General features: G+C 34.0%; 1 protein-coding gene across 1 annotated transcript; it reads right to left on the bottom strand.

The window, feature by feature from the left end:
- Positions 1–5,078: 5,078 nt before the first annotated feature.
- LOC149199361 (protein EDS1B-like) lies at positions 5,079–12,675 on the bottom strand. Its single transcript, XM_089402410.1, has 3 exons — positions 11,922–12,675; positions 7,998–8,786; positions 5,079–6,030 (listed from the first exon to the last, which is right to left on the bottom strand). The coding sequence occupies exons 1-3, from the start codon at positions 12,234–12,236 to the stop codon at positions 5,326–5,328; spliced, it is 1,809 nt and encodes a 602-aa protein (XP_089258536.1). The 5' UTR covers positions 12,237–12,675; the 3' UTR covers positions 5,079–5,325.
- Positions 12,676–14,554: the final 1,879 nt, after the last annotated feature.

Here is a 14,554-nt window from a genome sequence, read left to right as displayed (position 1 = left end):
AATACTAATGTTGGCAAACAAAAATGAAAATAACCATATAGATAAAAAACAAGAATGAAAATAACAATATAGATTAAAAAAAATGCAATACAATTATCTCATGCCTTTAGATAAAAAAAATTACAAAACAATTATTTCATGAGTTTAATTGTTCTTTTATCATATACAGTGAATTTGAATGGATCATAAATTTACCTTCAACAATTTTTTTTACCACATTAAAATTCCAAATTAGGTAAAATTTTGAGCATCTTTACTATTTACTAAAGCCACTACCATTTCTTAAATCAAGGTAAAAAGGTTAATTCAACACAAAGAATCCAAAATCTTGGTGTAAAATCTTTTAATATTTCTTTTAATTAATTATTTGTAAAATGAATCTTTTAAAGAAAAACCATATCCTATGGATATACTAAAATCTCTATACACATAAATATTTCCACTTCAAAGTTTTAATATTAGAAAATATTCATTTGATGTAGTTTTATTATAAATTTTGTTATCATGCCATATAAAAAACATCATTAAATCTAATATTAATATTGAAAGATTAATATTATTATTTTAATTAATTATTTGTAAAATGAATCTTTGAAAGGAAAACCATATCCTATGGACATATTTAATATTTCCACTTCAAAGTTTTAATATTCGAAAATATTCATTTGATGTAGTTTTATTATAAATTTTGTTATCATGCCATATAAAAAACATCATTAAAACTAATATTAATATTGATATATTAAAATATTAATATTATTCAACTTAATAACTTTTAATTAATACAATATTAAATTTAATATAATATTAATTTTTTTATATTATAATGATATATATTAACTCTACATATATATATGGGAGGGAAGAACAAAGACATACAGTGATAGAGGTGGAGAGATAGAGGGAGTGAGAAAGGAAAAGAGAGGGAGGGATATAGAGATGGAGTCAGAAGGAGAGAAAGAGAGGGAAGAAGAAAGACATAGAGAGAGAAAAGTGGAGAGAGAGATGGAGTTAAAATAAAGAGACAGAGAGAGAATGTTTATGCTTAGGGGTGAGATAGAGAGACAAAGAAGGGGAGATGGAGAGAAGGGGGAGAGAAGGAGAGAGGGAGGGATCTAGTGATGGAGTTGGAGGGCAGAGAGAGAGAGAGAGAGCTGGGGGGGGAAGATAGAGGGAGGTGGGAGAAAAAGGGAGAGAGAGGAAGCAAGAGAGTGAGGACGTGAGAGAGAGAAGGAGAGAGGAAGGTAAGAAGAAATACACAGAGAGAAAGGTGGAGAGAGTGAGAGGGAGTGATAACGGAGATGGAGAGATGGAGAGAGGAGAGCGGGATGGAAGAGAGATAGAAGGGGGAGAGAGGGAGAGAAGGGGAAGAGAGAGGGTTAGGGAGAGGAAGAGGGAGGGAGAAATAGATATAAATGGAGAAAGAGTGTGTATGTTTTGGTGGTGATATAGAAAGACAAGAGAGGAAAAGGGAGATAGATATATAGATGGAAGGTGAAGAGAGGGAAGAAGAGAGAGATAGATAAATATGGAGAGACAACATTTATGTCTGGGGGGTGGGGGCAGATGAGATAGAGAGACAACGACGGAGAGATGGAGGGAGATATAGATATAGATGAGAGGGAAGAGAGGGAAGAAGTTTTCTTGCACTAGATGCATTGATTTCAATGTAGATGGTGATTTCTAATCCTATTTGATTGCTTGCATTGAAGGAGATAAACTAAATTAGAGGGGAGAGGAGGAATGAAGAGAGAGGAGAGGAGTGAGAGAGGGAGAGAAGGCTAAGAGAGAGAGAGAGGGAGACACAAATATGGAGGGGGAGAGAGGAGGAGAGAGAGAAAGAGAGAGGGAGGGAGAAAGTGACAAGGTTAGACAACAAAGAGAGAAAGAGATGGGGGGAGATAAAGGGATAGAGAGGAGGAGAGAGGGAGGGACAAAGAGATGGAGTTGGAAGGGGAGAGAGGGAGGGAAGAAGAAAGACATATAGAGAGATAAATGGAGAGAGAGAGAGAGAGAGGGAGGGAGTGACAAGGGAGAGATGTAGAGTGTTTGTGTATGTTTAGGGGTGAGATAGAGAAACAAAGAAGGAGAGATGGAGAGAGATATAGATATAGATCTAGGGGGAAGAGATGAAATAATATTTGTTACACTAGATGCATTGATTTTAACATACATAGTGATTTTTAATACTATTTGATTGCTTGCACTGGATGCATTGATTTCAGTGTAGATATTGTTTTTTAATGATATTTCATTGGTTTTAGTGTAGATGTTGATTTTTAATGATATTTCATTGGGTTCAGTGTAGATGTTGATTTCTAATCCTATTTGATTGTTTGCACTAGATGCATTGATTTCAGTGTAGATGTTGATTTCTAATTATATTTGATTGATTGCACTAGATGCATTCATTTCAGTAGATGTCGATTTCTAATTATACTTGATTGCTTTCACTAGATGTATTGATTTCAGTGTAGATGTTGATTTTTTATTATATTTGATTGCTTTCACTAGATGCATTGATTTCCGTGTAGATGTTGATTTCTAATCCTATTTGATTGTTTGCATTAGATGTATTGATTTAAGTGTAGATGCTTTTTTTCTAATCATATTTAATTTTTTGCATCATATGCATTGATTTTAGTGTAGATATTGGTTTCTTATTTGAAGTAACTGGATGTATGATGACACATTAATTTTAAAGTGATTGGATTAACAATGTGATTGACTGATTTTAGTGTAGATGTTTCTTATTTGATGTAAGTAGATGTATGATGATACATTAATTTTAAAGTGATTGGATTAACAATGTGATTGATTGATTTTAGTGTAGATGTTTGATGTAACTAGATGTATGATGATAAATTAATTTTAAAGTGATTGGATTAATAATGTGATTAATTTTAGTGTAAGCACAAAAAAATCATTAACAATGTGCATTGATTTTTGTGTTATAGTAATTCAACCTATTAATATTGGAGAGAGAGAGAAAATGTAACATGTATAGTACAATAGCTCGAGTTAAATATTTGAATAGTTTATGACTTAAACTGCACTCTTCATATAATTGATATGAAAATATGATAAAACTAACACGGTGAAAATAAGAATAATAGAAGAAAATAATTGAAATTTATCAAGACCTTGTAATTGACTACATTCATATTATTCACATTTTTTGTCATTCAAGACTATTACATTATCACTTTGCAATCAAAATTTGTATTTCATCATTTTTCATAATTAGAGTTATTAACAATATATATCATCTGAACATATTGAGACAACTCAACAAATTTAAAATTAAAGCTACTCTTCAATATATATTTAGTAATACCTGGAGGGACACTATTAAGAATTAATTAGTTGTCAAAAATTGTGATATCTAAAATTAAATGAAATAGATGTCGAATATCAATCCACAAGATTGTCTTCTTTCTTCATCACCAACTAATTACTAATAGACAATTTCATACACAGAAATAAATCACGAAAACTATAACATTCACAAACATTACCATCCAAATCCAAACACAAATACACAAACCATTCAAAACATTTAAACACAAACACACACACAAACCACTCAAAACATCCAAACATAGACGTATGGTCAAGCAACATAGACTAAATTAAAGAACAAAATTATATGGTCATTTCAGGCAAAGAAGACAACTTAAATTTCAAATAATGAAATTTATCTCAAACATATTAGCTAGAACCAACCTAGATCCATCTAACATTGGATCTCTCATGGCCCGAGAGGGATCGAATCTCTTGAAGTGAAAACCTTTCCTCAAATTCTACACTCAAAAAATAAGGCTTACACTTCATCTAACTTTGGACCTCTCATGCCCCAAGAGGGATCGAATCTCTCCAAGTGCAAACTTTTCCTCAAATTCTACACTCAAAAAATAAAGCTTAAGACTTACACCTCGAGGGATTTCATCCCTCTCGCCCCATGATAATAAAATAAAATTCAATCCACAATCATCATGAACACTTTATACATTGTTTTCCAACTTGTGAAACAACTACCCTTTCAAGATGACTCTATTATCGAACTCGTGTAATAACTACCCTTAAAATCTTTGAATACCAGTTTCCTTGTATCGTGGGAGGAGCATATTTGCAGGTCAAAGAAGCTTAGCTCGTATTATGGGACCTACCTAATCCTTGTAATAAAAACAAGCTTAATTAAAATAAAGGAAAAATTAAAAATGATTTAATATTGTGGAACCATCAATGGCTAAGCTTCCCACGAGGTTGTGGGAACTTTCATGATGGAAATAATGTAATTGTGTATTCATTTCACTATAGATCTATCTATATTTAATGTTTCCATATTTTTAAATAAGTTTTAATATATATAGATTATGAATAATTTGTATGTTTTTATAATATAGAATTTGGAAAATTATAAATTTATACGAGTTTAAATATTTGTAAAATTTAACTTCAATATTTATTATTTATGTGTTAGTTTAGTATAAGAGATATATTTATCAATTTTAGTATAAGAGATATATTTATCAATTACTCAAATCAAATTAGTATAAAAGTACAAGTAATAGTCTAATTGTTTTAAATACTATACATTTTTTAAGCTAAATTGCTCCAAAAATTTCCAAAAACAATCTCACCCAAAAAAATCTTTGAAATCATAAATTTAATTTCTAAACTCTGTACAATTCCACAGCTCCAAAAATTTCCAAAAACAATTTCAAAAATTTCCAAAAACAATCTCACCCAAAAAAATCTTTGAAATCATAAATTTAATTTCTAACTCTGTACAATTCCACAGCTCCAAAAATTTCCAAAAACAATCTCAACCAAAATTGTTGGGCAGAATTCCAAGCCAAAATTCTAAAACTTAAAACAAATAGTATAATAGTTAGACATGCCCCACAAATATTATTCAAGTCAAATAGGTACAAATAATCACATTACTTAATTAAAGTATAATTAGAGTGAGTTTAGTGTGGGATAACTTTGATATTGGAAAGAAAAATGACCACTGTGATGTGATCACTATTAATTGAGCAGTTTGAAGTCAAATACTAATCCTCACACAAAAGTGATATCAAAGCGAAATACATTGTTCAAATTTGAACCGAAGGACTAAACCTCACACAACTAAATTAAAACAGTAATATCAAAGCTAAATACATTGTTCAACCATACATAAGTTTGAGTAGAGTCTAAATCCAAATCAAACAGAAGCACAGAATGCCGAACACCTAATCCAAACCTACTTGACTTGTTACAACCAGATGTATCGTCACTCAAATCTGGATGCTTTGCTGGGGATGATAAATTATAGAGCTAAGCCAGAGGGTTGTTGCTGCGCAACCAGTTGACCACAGTGTTGTAGGTGGATTCGCCTGTGGTAAGATCTTCCACGCACAAACCATCGGAGTCAGTCAAAGCCTTCACTAGATTCTCCAATTCTATTCTTTTTTCATCTTTATACTCGTTCTTTTGCCTTGAACAATTAAGTTCTTCAACATAAGCCCAGAGGCAAGAGTCCTGAGTGAGCTTCGTTGGGAGTGATTGCAGCTGCTCTTCATTATTTTCCAGCCACTTTTGAAGAGTTTTGTAACGACGAGGCCTTCCATGAGTGAGGTACGGTCCTGAGTCCTCATTCTTACCCAATCTGTAATAATTAGCGATGTCCAGTGGCTCAACAAGTAGCCTGTAGTACGTGCCCCGTGTTATCCACTCTTTCCTGCACTGGAAATCATCGGGTAATTCGTCCTTATCGAACTTATTCTGTATTATCTCGTCCCACCAGCCTGCAAGCTCCAGCCTGTTGAGATTAGCCTGGAAGTCCACATTACCTCGTTGCTTCTTTTTAAAAGCATCAAAGTATACAGTCTCATTTCTCAAACATTGTTGGCGGTATTCTGCTAGTTTCTCCATGGGGGTTTCCATCTTTTTGGGATATTCCCTCTCCAAAATGGCCAGGTTCTCACTCTGCTGCTTCAGAACTTGTCCTGCTGCTCTCAGGGCAAGTCTCGCTTGGCAATTCTGCACAAACAACACAGAATGTGCGACTAATAAAAGGATGTAATCTTCTCTGCCAGAAGTAACAAATAATTCCAGTAGAAAGTGTCATTCTTTGCCACGTTGATTTAAAAATAAAAAGGTACTGAACAAACAAATACTGCAACAAGAAATTAAATCAATTATTCAGAACCTGTACCAGGAAAACTAACATTTAAACCTACTTTTGCAGCCTAACTAAGATCTCCTTCAACATCTTTAGTGTTTATAGCAAGTGAAATTTCCAGCTCATTTCTTCCTGAGGTAGATCAATTGGGCTCGTTTACTTAACCACGAGGTATCCCAGATTTGGGGAAAAATGTAGCAGGGCGGGCAAAAATGAAATTCCGTTAGGAAAAAAATCAATTTATTGTATTTAGAGGAGCTCTCCAATTGAGTATGGTAGAGACGTTGTAATGTAATGTAATGTCTTCTCTTGTGAAATCTTAATAATAAAAATAACTCCACATGAAAACATTTTTGTTCTATCAAAATATTTCCCAAAATGGCATGCTTAGTTTATATTGATTAGGCTCAAGGAGTAAGTCTGGGCTTAGCTTGAATTGATTAGGCAAGGAGTATGTCTAGGCTGCTTAGTCATAGGGTCTTTACTGTTTCAAGAAAATAAAAGATATAAATAATTACATTAAAATAAAAATAACTTCATGGTATTTACCCATGATAAGAGAACCCATGGTATTCATGTGGAATATAGTCTATTTAAAAGGGAAAATTAAACCAGCCTAGATCTATCTTAACTCCGGATCTATCAAGCTCAGAGATAAATCAAATCTCTTGAGACTCAAACCTCTTTTAGAGTGAAAAGTGCTTTGATCCTCTTAGCACTTGGTAAATCAAGAATTAGATAGATCTAGACTGGTTTTATAAATTAAAAAACAAAAAAATATAATATATAATGTTACATTATTTTATTTATTATTTATTAATAAATAAATAAATAATTACTTAATTAAATAAATAAAATTTAAACCATTTTTATAATTAAACCAAAAAAATTAAATAATTTATATAATTGATTTAAAATATTAATATTTTTTTATAATTCTTATATAATTTTTATAATTTATTAAAAAAACAAATAATATTCCATCTATTCTAAACACAAAAAAAGTGTGATTGGCTTTCTATATATTTTCATCTTATTATGTAATCTACTCAGGGAAGCCTACTCATCATTAAATGCCTTAGAAATGTGAGTGATGCATATTTATTGTCAAAATAGAAAAGCAAGATGTTCTACAAGGAAAGATGTTTCATGCTAGAAATTTGAAAAAATTAAATCCATTTCAAACACCACTAAATCCCTGAAGAATCCAGTTTTGATTCCACTGAGGCTAATAAATCTAAGTTCAAAATGGATGTATAACAGCCTGTATGAAAATTGACCTGGAAACTCATCTAAAAAAGGATATTAAAAATCTCTCCAAGCAGTAGATCAGTTCAAATAATAGAAACACCAGAAAATTACTACAATCACAAAACAAAGAAAGTTGTGCATCCAGTTTATCTTAAAAATCTGTCCCATCAGTAGATCAGTTCAAATAATAGAAACACCAGAAAATTATTAGAATAAGAAAACAAACAAAGATGTGCATCCAGTTTATCTTAGGAATACTAGACAGAAACACCACCGGCCCACAGAACTATCCAACTTTGGTTCCTCTCGGAGTTAATAAATCTGGGTTTAAAATGAATGTGTAACCCTATGAAAACAGTGATGAAAAATGACCCTGAAATTTATACTAAAAAGGATTTTAAAAATCTCCCCTGCAGTATATCAGTTCAAAAAATAGAAGCACAAGCAAACTATTATAACCACAAAACCAACCAGTGTGGATCCAGTATAACTCAGGAATACTGCTGAAACTTTTATATTGCAAGCAAGCAAGAGAGAAACTCAATCAAAGAATGCAAAAACTTAAGAGATTTACCTGAATTCCAAGCCCAAGGGCGTCCAGTTGTGTTTTTATCCCTGCGTCTTGATAAACTGATCCTGCATCAGACAACGGAAGATCTGAAAGCTCATTGAATTTCACGATGTTTTGCAGGGCATTGGGTAAGATATAGCCATAACCAACATGCTGTAAGATGAAGTCCTCTAAATTAGCACCTAACGTCTGTAGGGAGAAATAGAGGATGGGTAACACAGCATAATGATTTTCTACCAATATTGCGCCACTACTTGAACAGAATAGATAATACCCAAATGGCCTATAAGGACTTAACTTCACCAGAGGCTTTACAGCAGCTATCAAGGGGTTGTTGGGGCTCATTTTGGCAGCGCTGGTATAATTCGAGACAGCGGAACAATGCTGGACTACAGTGGCAACAAACTCAGGAATGCCCCCTGGGAGGGTTTCTGCCATAGGTAAATCAGTGGAACCCATTGAATCCGCTGCGCTCTGCATGGATCTGTTCCAATAGGGTAACAGAGCTTCTAAGGGCTTAGAAACAGATATCGAAGGAACCAAGAGAATCCTAGAGAGGGCATCGCGCCTCAACACAACATAGCAGAACTGATCCGCCCACTTCTTGCGACGAACTCCTCGCGCCAGAATTTCATCCCCAATCAAAGGGAACCCAAACGTGATGCAAAATACCGATTTAGGCAGGCCACGCTGCATCTCCAATATCCGTAAAGTGGCCAACGCAGCAATACCCCCTCCCATGGCGTGGCCGGTAAACACAATGGTATTCCCCTTCTCATAATCCTCACTGACCTGCAACAACAATCAAAATTACCAATTAATAAATCCAAAACGTAGCAATATTCTCTTAAACAATCCTGGTGGAGGACCAGGAGAAAATTGTTGTGTGCCATTGATGGTGGACAATACGAAAACAAAAGCTTATGATATAAAGCATAAATCCATCTCAAGGGCTAAGCCCTTGCATTTCACGCAGATCCAACTGATTCATGTTCTTTGCAGCACTTGATGTTAATTTGCTGATAGTGAATTGTGGAATAATTTAGAAATTTATTGGACTAAGGAAAATCGAATAGTTGACATTATTCTTGTTATTTAAATTTTCAAAATGATTCTGCAATTGAAATATGCATATGCCTAGACGGTAATAAATATCAACAACATACATATACAATCATATGAGTATTTGAGTTGTGAGAAAAAAAACAAAACAAAACAAAACGTTCCTAAAAATATCAACAACATACATATACAAATTTGTGGAATAATTTAGAAATTTTTTGGACAAAAGAAAAATCAAATAATTAACTTTATTCTTTGTTATTAAAATTTTCAAAATTATTCTAAAATGTGCAATTGTATGCCTAGACTGTATCAATAACATACTTATACAAATCAAAAACATACTTATACAAATCAAAGGAAAACTGAGTTTTATCTGGGCATCAGAGACATACTCGACCTTAAACTTCAGATATTTTACGTAAATAGCTTGTCAAATATTAAAGTGGAAATACTGCAGCTTTTCCCATTTTACATAAATAGCTTATCAAATATTAAAGTGGAAATACTGCAGCTTTTCCCATCAATGTTTTGGATGAGGTTTCAGAGAACCAGTGTTTTAAATTCTTCCTAAAAATTGTGTCCATTATAAATGGTTAAATCAAACAAATCATAATAGTTCAAATTGTTAAATGAAGAATTACAAAAAGTAAGAAGTTTATTTACTTATTAACTAATTATAAAAAGTAAGAAGTTTAATGTTATGAGGGGGAGCTGAAAGCGTTGGAACTAGCTCGCAAAAAAGAGGGTCTTTTAAGGAAGCAGTGAAGGGTAAGAGGAAAGATTCTACAACTGTCACTGAACCCCAGGGCAGTATATTGTAGATCAAATGCCGGAGAGCCCTTCTATCTCCATTGATATACCAGAGGTAAATATCATATTCTCAGATTTACAAAAAATGCAGTTATTTGTAGATTCAATGGTTTCTAGCCTAGAACTGATGCATTGTACCAATGGATACACACGGTTTAGACAAAAAATTGCCAAATCTACCTATACCCTAAGGGGTTCTTCATAGTATGTTTTCACACAGAAGAAGAAAAGGAAACAGTTCTCAATCAAGGGCCATGGTTCTGGGGCAGTGGTGGACTTTTTATTACTCCATGGTTTCCTGAGTTTGATGCCAACACCATGGTGGTATCAAGGATGCCAGTATGGGTTAAGTTGCATAACCTTCCTTTACATTTCTGGCACTCAAAGGCTTTAACAGCTATTGGAAATACCCTGGGGAGAATGCTAAAGATAGACGGAGAGAGACATATAAAAGGAATTTTTACCTTTGCCAGAATATGTGTCGAGGTAGATCTCAGCCGAGGACTACCTGAAAGCATAATCCTGAACTTCAATAATACACAGTGGAAACAACCTTTGGACTATGAGAATACAGCTTTCAGATGCCGGGGATGTCAACAAACAGGTCATTTGTACAATGCATGTCCAAGCCACAACAAGAGCAAGCCACAACAAAGGAAGCCGAAAGGATGGCAGAACATAGATGCTGCTTTAAAGAAGGGAGATACAGCAAAGAAGGAAGAGCAAAATACAAGAAGGGAGATACAGCAAAGAAGGAAGAGCAAAATACAGCAAAGGATAAAGATCAGGAAAATAAGGAAAAAGAGATTAATGAAGAAAAGGAAGAAGATCTCCAGCTGGAAATAAGTGGTAATAAACGAAGTCACAGTCCTGAAGGATCAGATTCAGATAAGGAACAACAAATGAACACAGTGGAAAACCAGCTCGCCATTATTGCCTCCATGCACAACACTGATGGTTGGCGAAAAGTGGAGAAAAAGAAGGGCAGGAAGACTTAGGTCAGCTGGTTTTTGTGGACTGCTCTTCGGATAACTGGAGAGCCTCTTTCTTTTTTATGCTTGTAGGCAGGTTTGTATCATACGGGCTGTATGATCCATTTTTCATACAGTGAAATTGAATGCTTAAGGCATATACTTGTAACTTTTTATTTTTATTAATAAAAAGTTCGATTTTTTTCTTTGGAAAAAAAAAATTAAGAAGTTTAACACGACACTATTTTATGCTCTGTAGTAAATTTTTTTGTTAATTTTATTTGAAATTAGATGTTTGAGTTATTTAATTTGCATAATTTAAATGTTATAGAAATTTATAGAGATTTTTCAGCTGGTTAAATTATTTATACAATAAAAACATATTTTAAATAACTAAATATCGCAATCTCATTCACAATTTTATTATCAAATTCCAATACAAGAATGGTCCAACAATACCTATTTATAAATCTTAAAATCTAAAAAAAAAAAAAAAAAGTTAGACAACGCCTATTTATAAATCCTAAAATCAAGAATCTAAACATTAAAAGAAAAACGAAAATTTTGATCTTATTTCTATCACAATTTTGCCCAGGATCGTATTACCCAAAATTTAGAATAATTAGACAATACCTATTTTAAAAAAAAAAAAAAAAAAAAATTCTAAACTTCTTTTTGTTACAATTTCGCTCACAATGGTACCACAAAAAAATAACTTAGAATATATCATACAATCTAAAATTTAAAAGAAAAACAGAGAATCATGACTTATTTCTTTCCTAATCTCCCAATTATATGACCAAATTCTAGTATTAAAAAAAAAAAAACAAAGACACACCAAAACTTTGTTATAAAATATCTATTTATATAGATTCTAAAATCCAGAATAACCCAAAACTTATAATAATTGGACCAGGCCTATTTATAGATCTTATCCCAAAATCTAGGACCTCAAAATTTAAAAGAAAAACTGAGAACTTTGAACTTATTTCTGTCAACACGACAGTTGCACAGAACTGAAAATATTCACAATCGTAATAATTGCACAGAATTTAAATCAAAAGCTGGGGTTTGAACGAACCTGTTTTTGGACGCCTGATCTATTCCAAATCTCCTGAAATTGACTGAGAGCGCCTTGGTGGACGGAGGGTCTCTGGTCATTTCCATCTTTCATTCCCTCAAGAAAACCATCCTGAGGCTTAATTTGGTACTCTCCGTATTTGGTTGGTGAATGGGGTTCCAGAGAGCCACGGAAAGCGAACACAACTAATTTTTTAGCGCTTATGACAGACCTCACATAGCTGCGATTAACGTGTTGACTTTTGTAAACGCTGCAGGATAGCTCCCAGGCATCCGATAACAAGGGAGCCGAGAAAACAGAGTCTGATTCAGCCATTATTCTAACACAAAATCCAACAAGAAACAACAGAACCAGGCAACTGAATATTGCTTTACTTTTGCCCAACAGAAACTGAAAAGGAATGTGTTGTGGGAACTGTTATTACACCTAACTATGAAGCTGAAAACCCTGAAATGAAATCCATAAGATCTATGTTTCCCCTCTTCTCCGTTTGGGTGCTTATAAGAGGAGAATCGGTTGTTGGGGCTGAAGAAAAGTCGCTGAAGCTCGCTCTGTCACGTCTGGATAGGGTTCAGAGAAATTAAGTCTACAGCCATGGGACGATATTTCCCGGTTCCTGCAGTTGTACCGAAACTATTGTCTCCTTTAAATAAAGTACTCATTGAAAAGGACTTCCACGAGGATGGAAGTTATCAGGAACGCCACTCGGTAAAATGTTAATATGTTAAGGGGTTACATCAAGCAGGTCTTTGGTCAGAAATTATTTGTGCAATTTCGCAGTGAAATAAGTGGAGCCATGTCTTCCAATTTGCGTACCGTGAACAAGTCAAGTTTTTTCTCAAACCGCGTAAGGAGGCACAAGCTCAGATGCTTCGTTGTTAATATAAAAGTAATGCTGACCAGAGAAAGATAAGATGAGAATATTAACAAGCAATGCTGAAGAGACAAAATGATCGCACGTCACATCGCAGAGATCAACAAAGATGTAGGTTAATGATTTCACCCACAGCGCTTTCGCTTCCATTGTTGAAGCTTTTAAAGGATGGAGTATTATGAAGCTTTTAAAGGATGGAGTATTATGAACAAAGAATGGCGGGCCATTCCATTATTGACTATTTGGGCCATTTGGAAATGGAGAAATAGTATGATCTTTAGTACAAAAAGGGAATCTCACTCTTCTGTTGTTGAATCTATCCTCTCTCTATACAATGCCCTTGATTTGCAAGGTCAGAAGAGGATCAGGAATGGACAAAGTTTTTCGTCATGGGTGCCCTCGGCTACTCCATCTGCCTTCTTCGACGGAGCTGCACAACATGAGTTGTGCGCATGTGGTGTATACATCATTCCAGTAGATGGTCAGGCCTTTGAAATTCATTGGAATGTTGGACCAGGGTCCAACAACAGCGCTGAGGCGGTGGCATTAGCTGGTCTTCTTTCCTTTTGTATCTTTCTTGACATACCGAATTTGAAAATCTTTGGAGACTCGAAAGTTATAACTAATCATGTCTTGTCAAAATACAACATAAAAAACATACATCTTGCTGGATGGCTGGACAGGATTGTAGCTTTATGGAATAACAAGAGGGACTACACTATTTCACATATTGACAGGGATAAAAACAAAAACGGTGATGCCTTATCCAAAATGGGCCTATCTTCTCTCCAAGGTGTTTGGAGGATGCAGATCATAATGGAGAGCAACAACGACCAGATCCAGGACTTTAGTCTTCCGAGTACATAATTATCTATCAATGGGAGAATATCTGGTATGTTTTTTACTTTCCCAAATTTTGGCCTATTTCACTACGAAGGTATGCCTCACATATATTTGTTGCCATAGGAATCCATCTTCTCAATATCTGTTTGCTCATATAAATCTATCTCCTATATAATCTTTTTGTATCGAGTACATAATTATCCATCAATGGGAGAATATCTAGTATGTTTTTTACTTTCCCAAATTTTGGCCTATTTCACTACGAAGGTATGCTCACATATATTTGTTGCCATAGGAATCCATCTTCTCAATATCTGTTTGCTCATATAAATCTATCTCCTATATAATCTTTTTGTAGCAGAACATGAAAACTATCACATGTTTTTTATCCACATTATGTGGTTTTGAATAACACATCTGCCTCTACTATCAGCATTATCCATCGATACATGTATATGTCTGTAAAATCATGAATATAATACAATATATAGCTTTTTTTTCTTGCTGAGAAGGTTTTGAGATGGGAATAGTGATTAGGATTAAAAATAGTTTAGGTGGAGATTTTTCGCAATTTAGGTAATTGTTGTAAATTTTAGAATTTTGAGTGTTTTAGGGTGAATTTTTGATAGTGTTGAATTTTTTTTACACCTTAGGAAAATTATTATAACTTAGTTGTCAAACCAGTGGTGAGGACAATAATCTCTGGCTGCTAACCTAGAATGCACGGTGACTCATCACCCTTATTTAAGGAAGATTATTATAACTTAGTTGACTCATCACTCTTATTCAAGGAAGATTATTATAACTTGGTTGTCAAACTCGCAGTGAGGACACTAAGAATGCAAGCACCTTGACTCATCACCCTTCTTCAAGGACCACACCATCTGGAATAACGTGCTGGTGGTCCTTAAGGTAG

The sequence above is a fragment of the Pinus tabuliformis genome, chromosome 2_1, assembly GCF_031772625.1.
Source record: "Pinus tabuliformis cultivar Carrire ecotype Pingquan chromosome 2_1, CPIR1, whole genome shotgun sequence".
NCBI lineage: Eukaryota > Viridiplantae > Streptophyta > Pinopsida > Pinales > Pinaceae > Pinus > Pinus tabuliformis.
The sequence above is the reverse complement of the archived record's forward strand: the minus strand, read 5'-3'. Positions and strand labels throughout refer to the sequence as shown.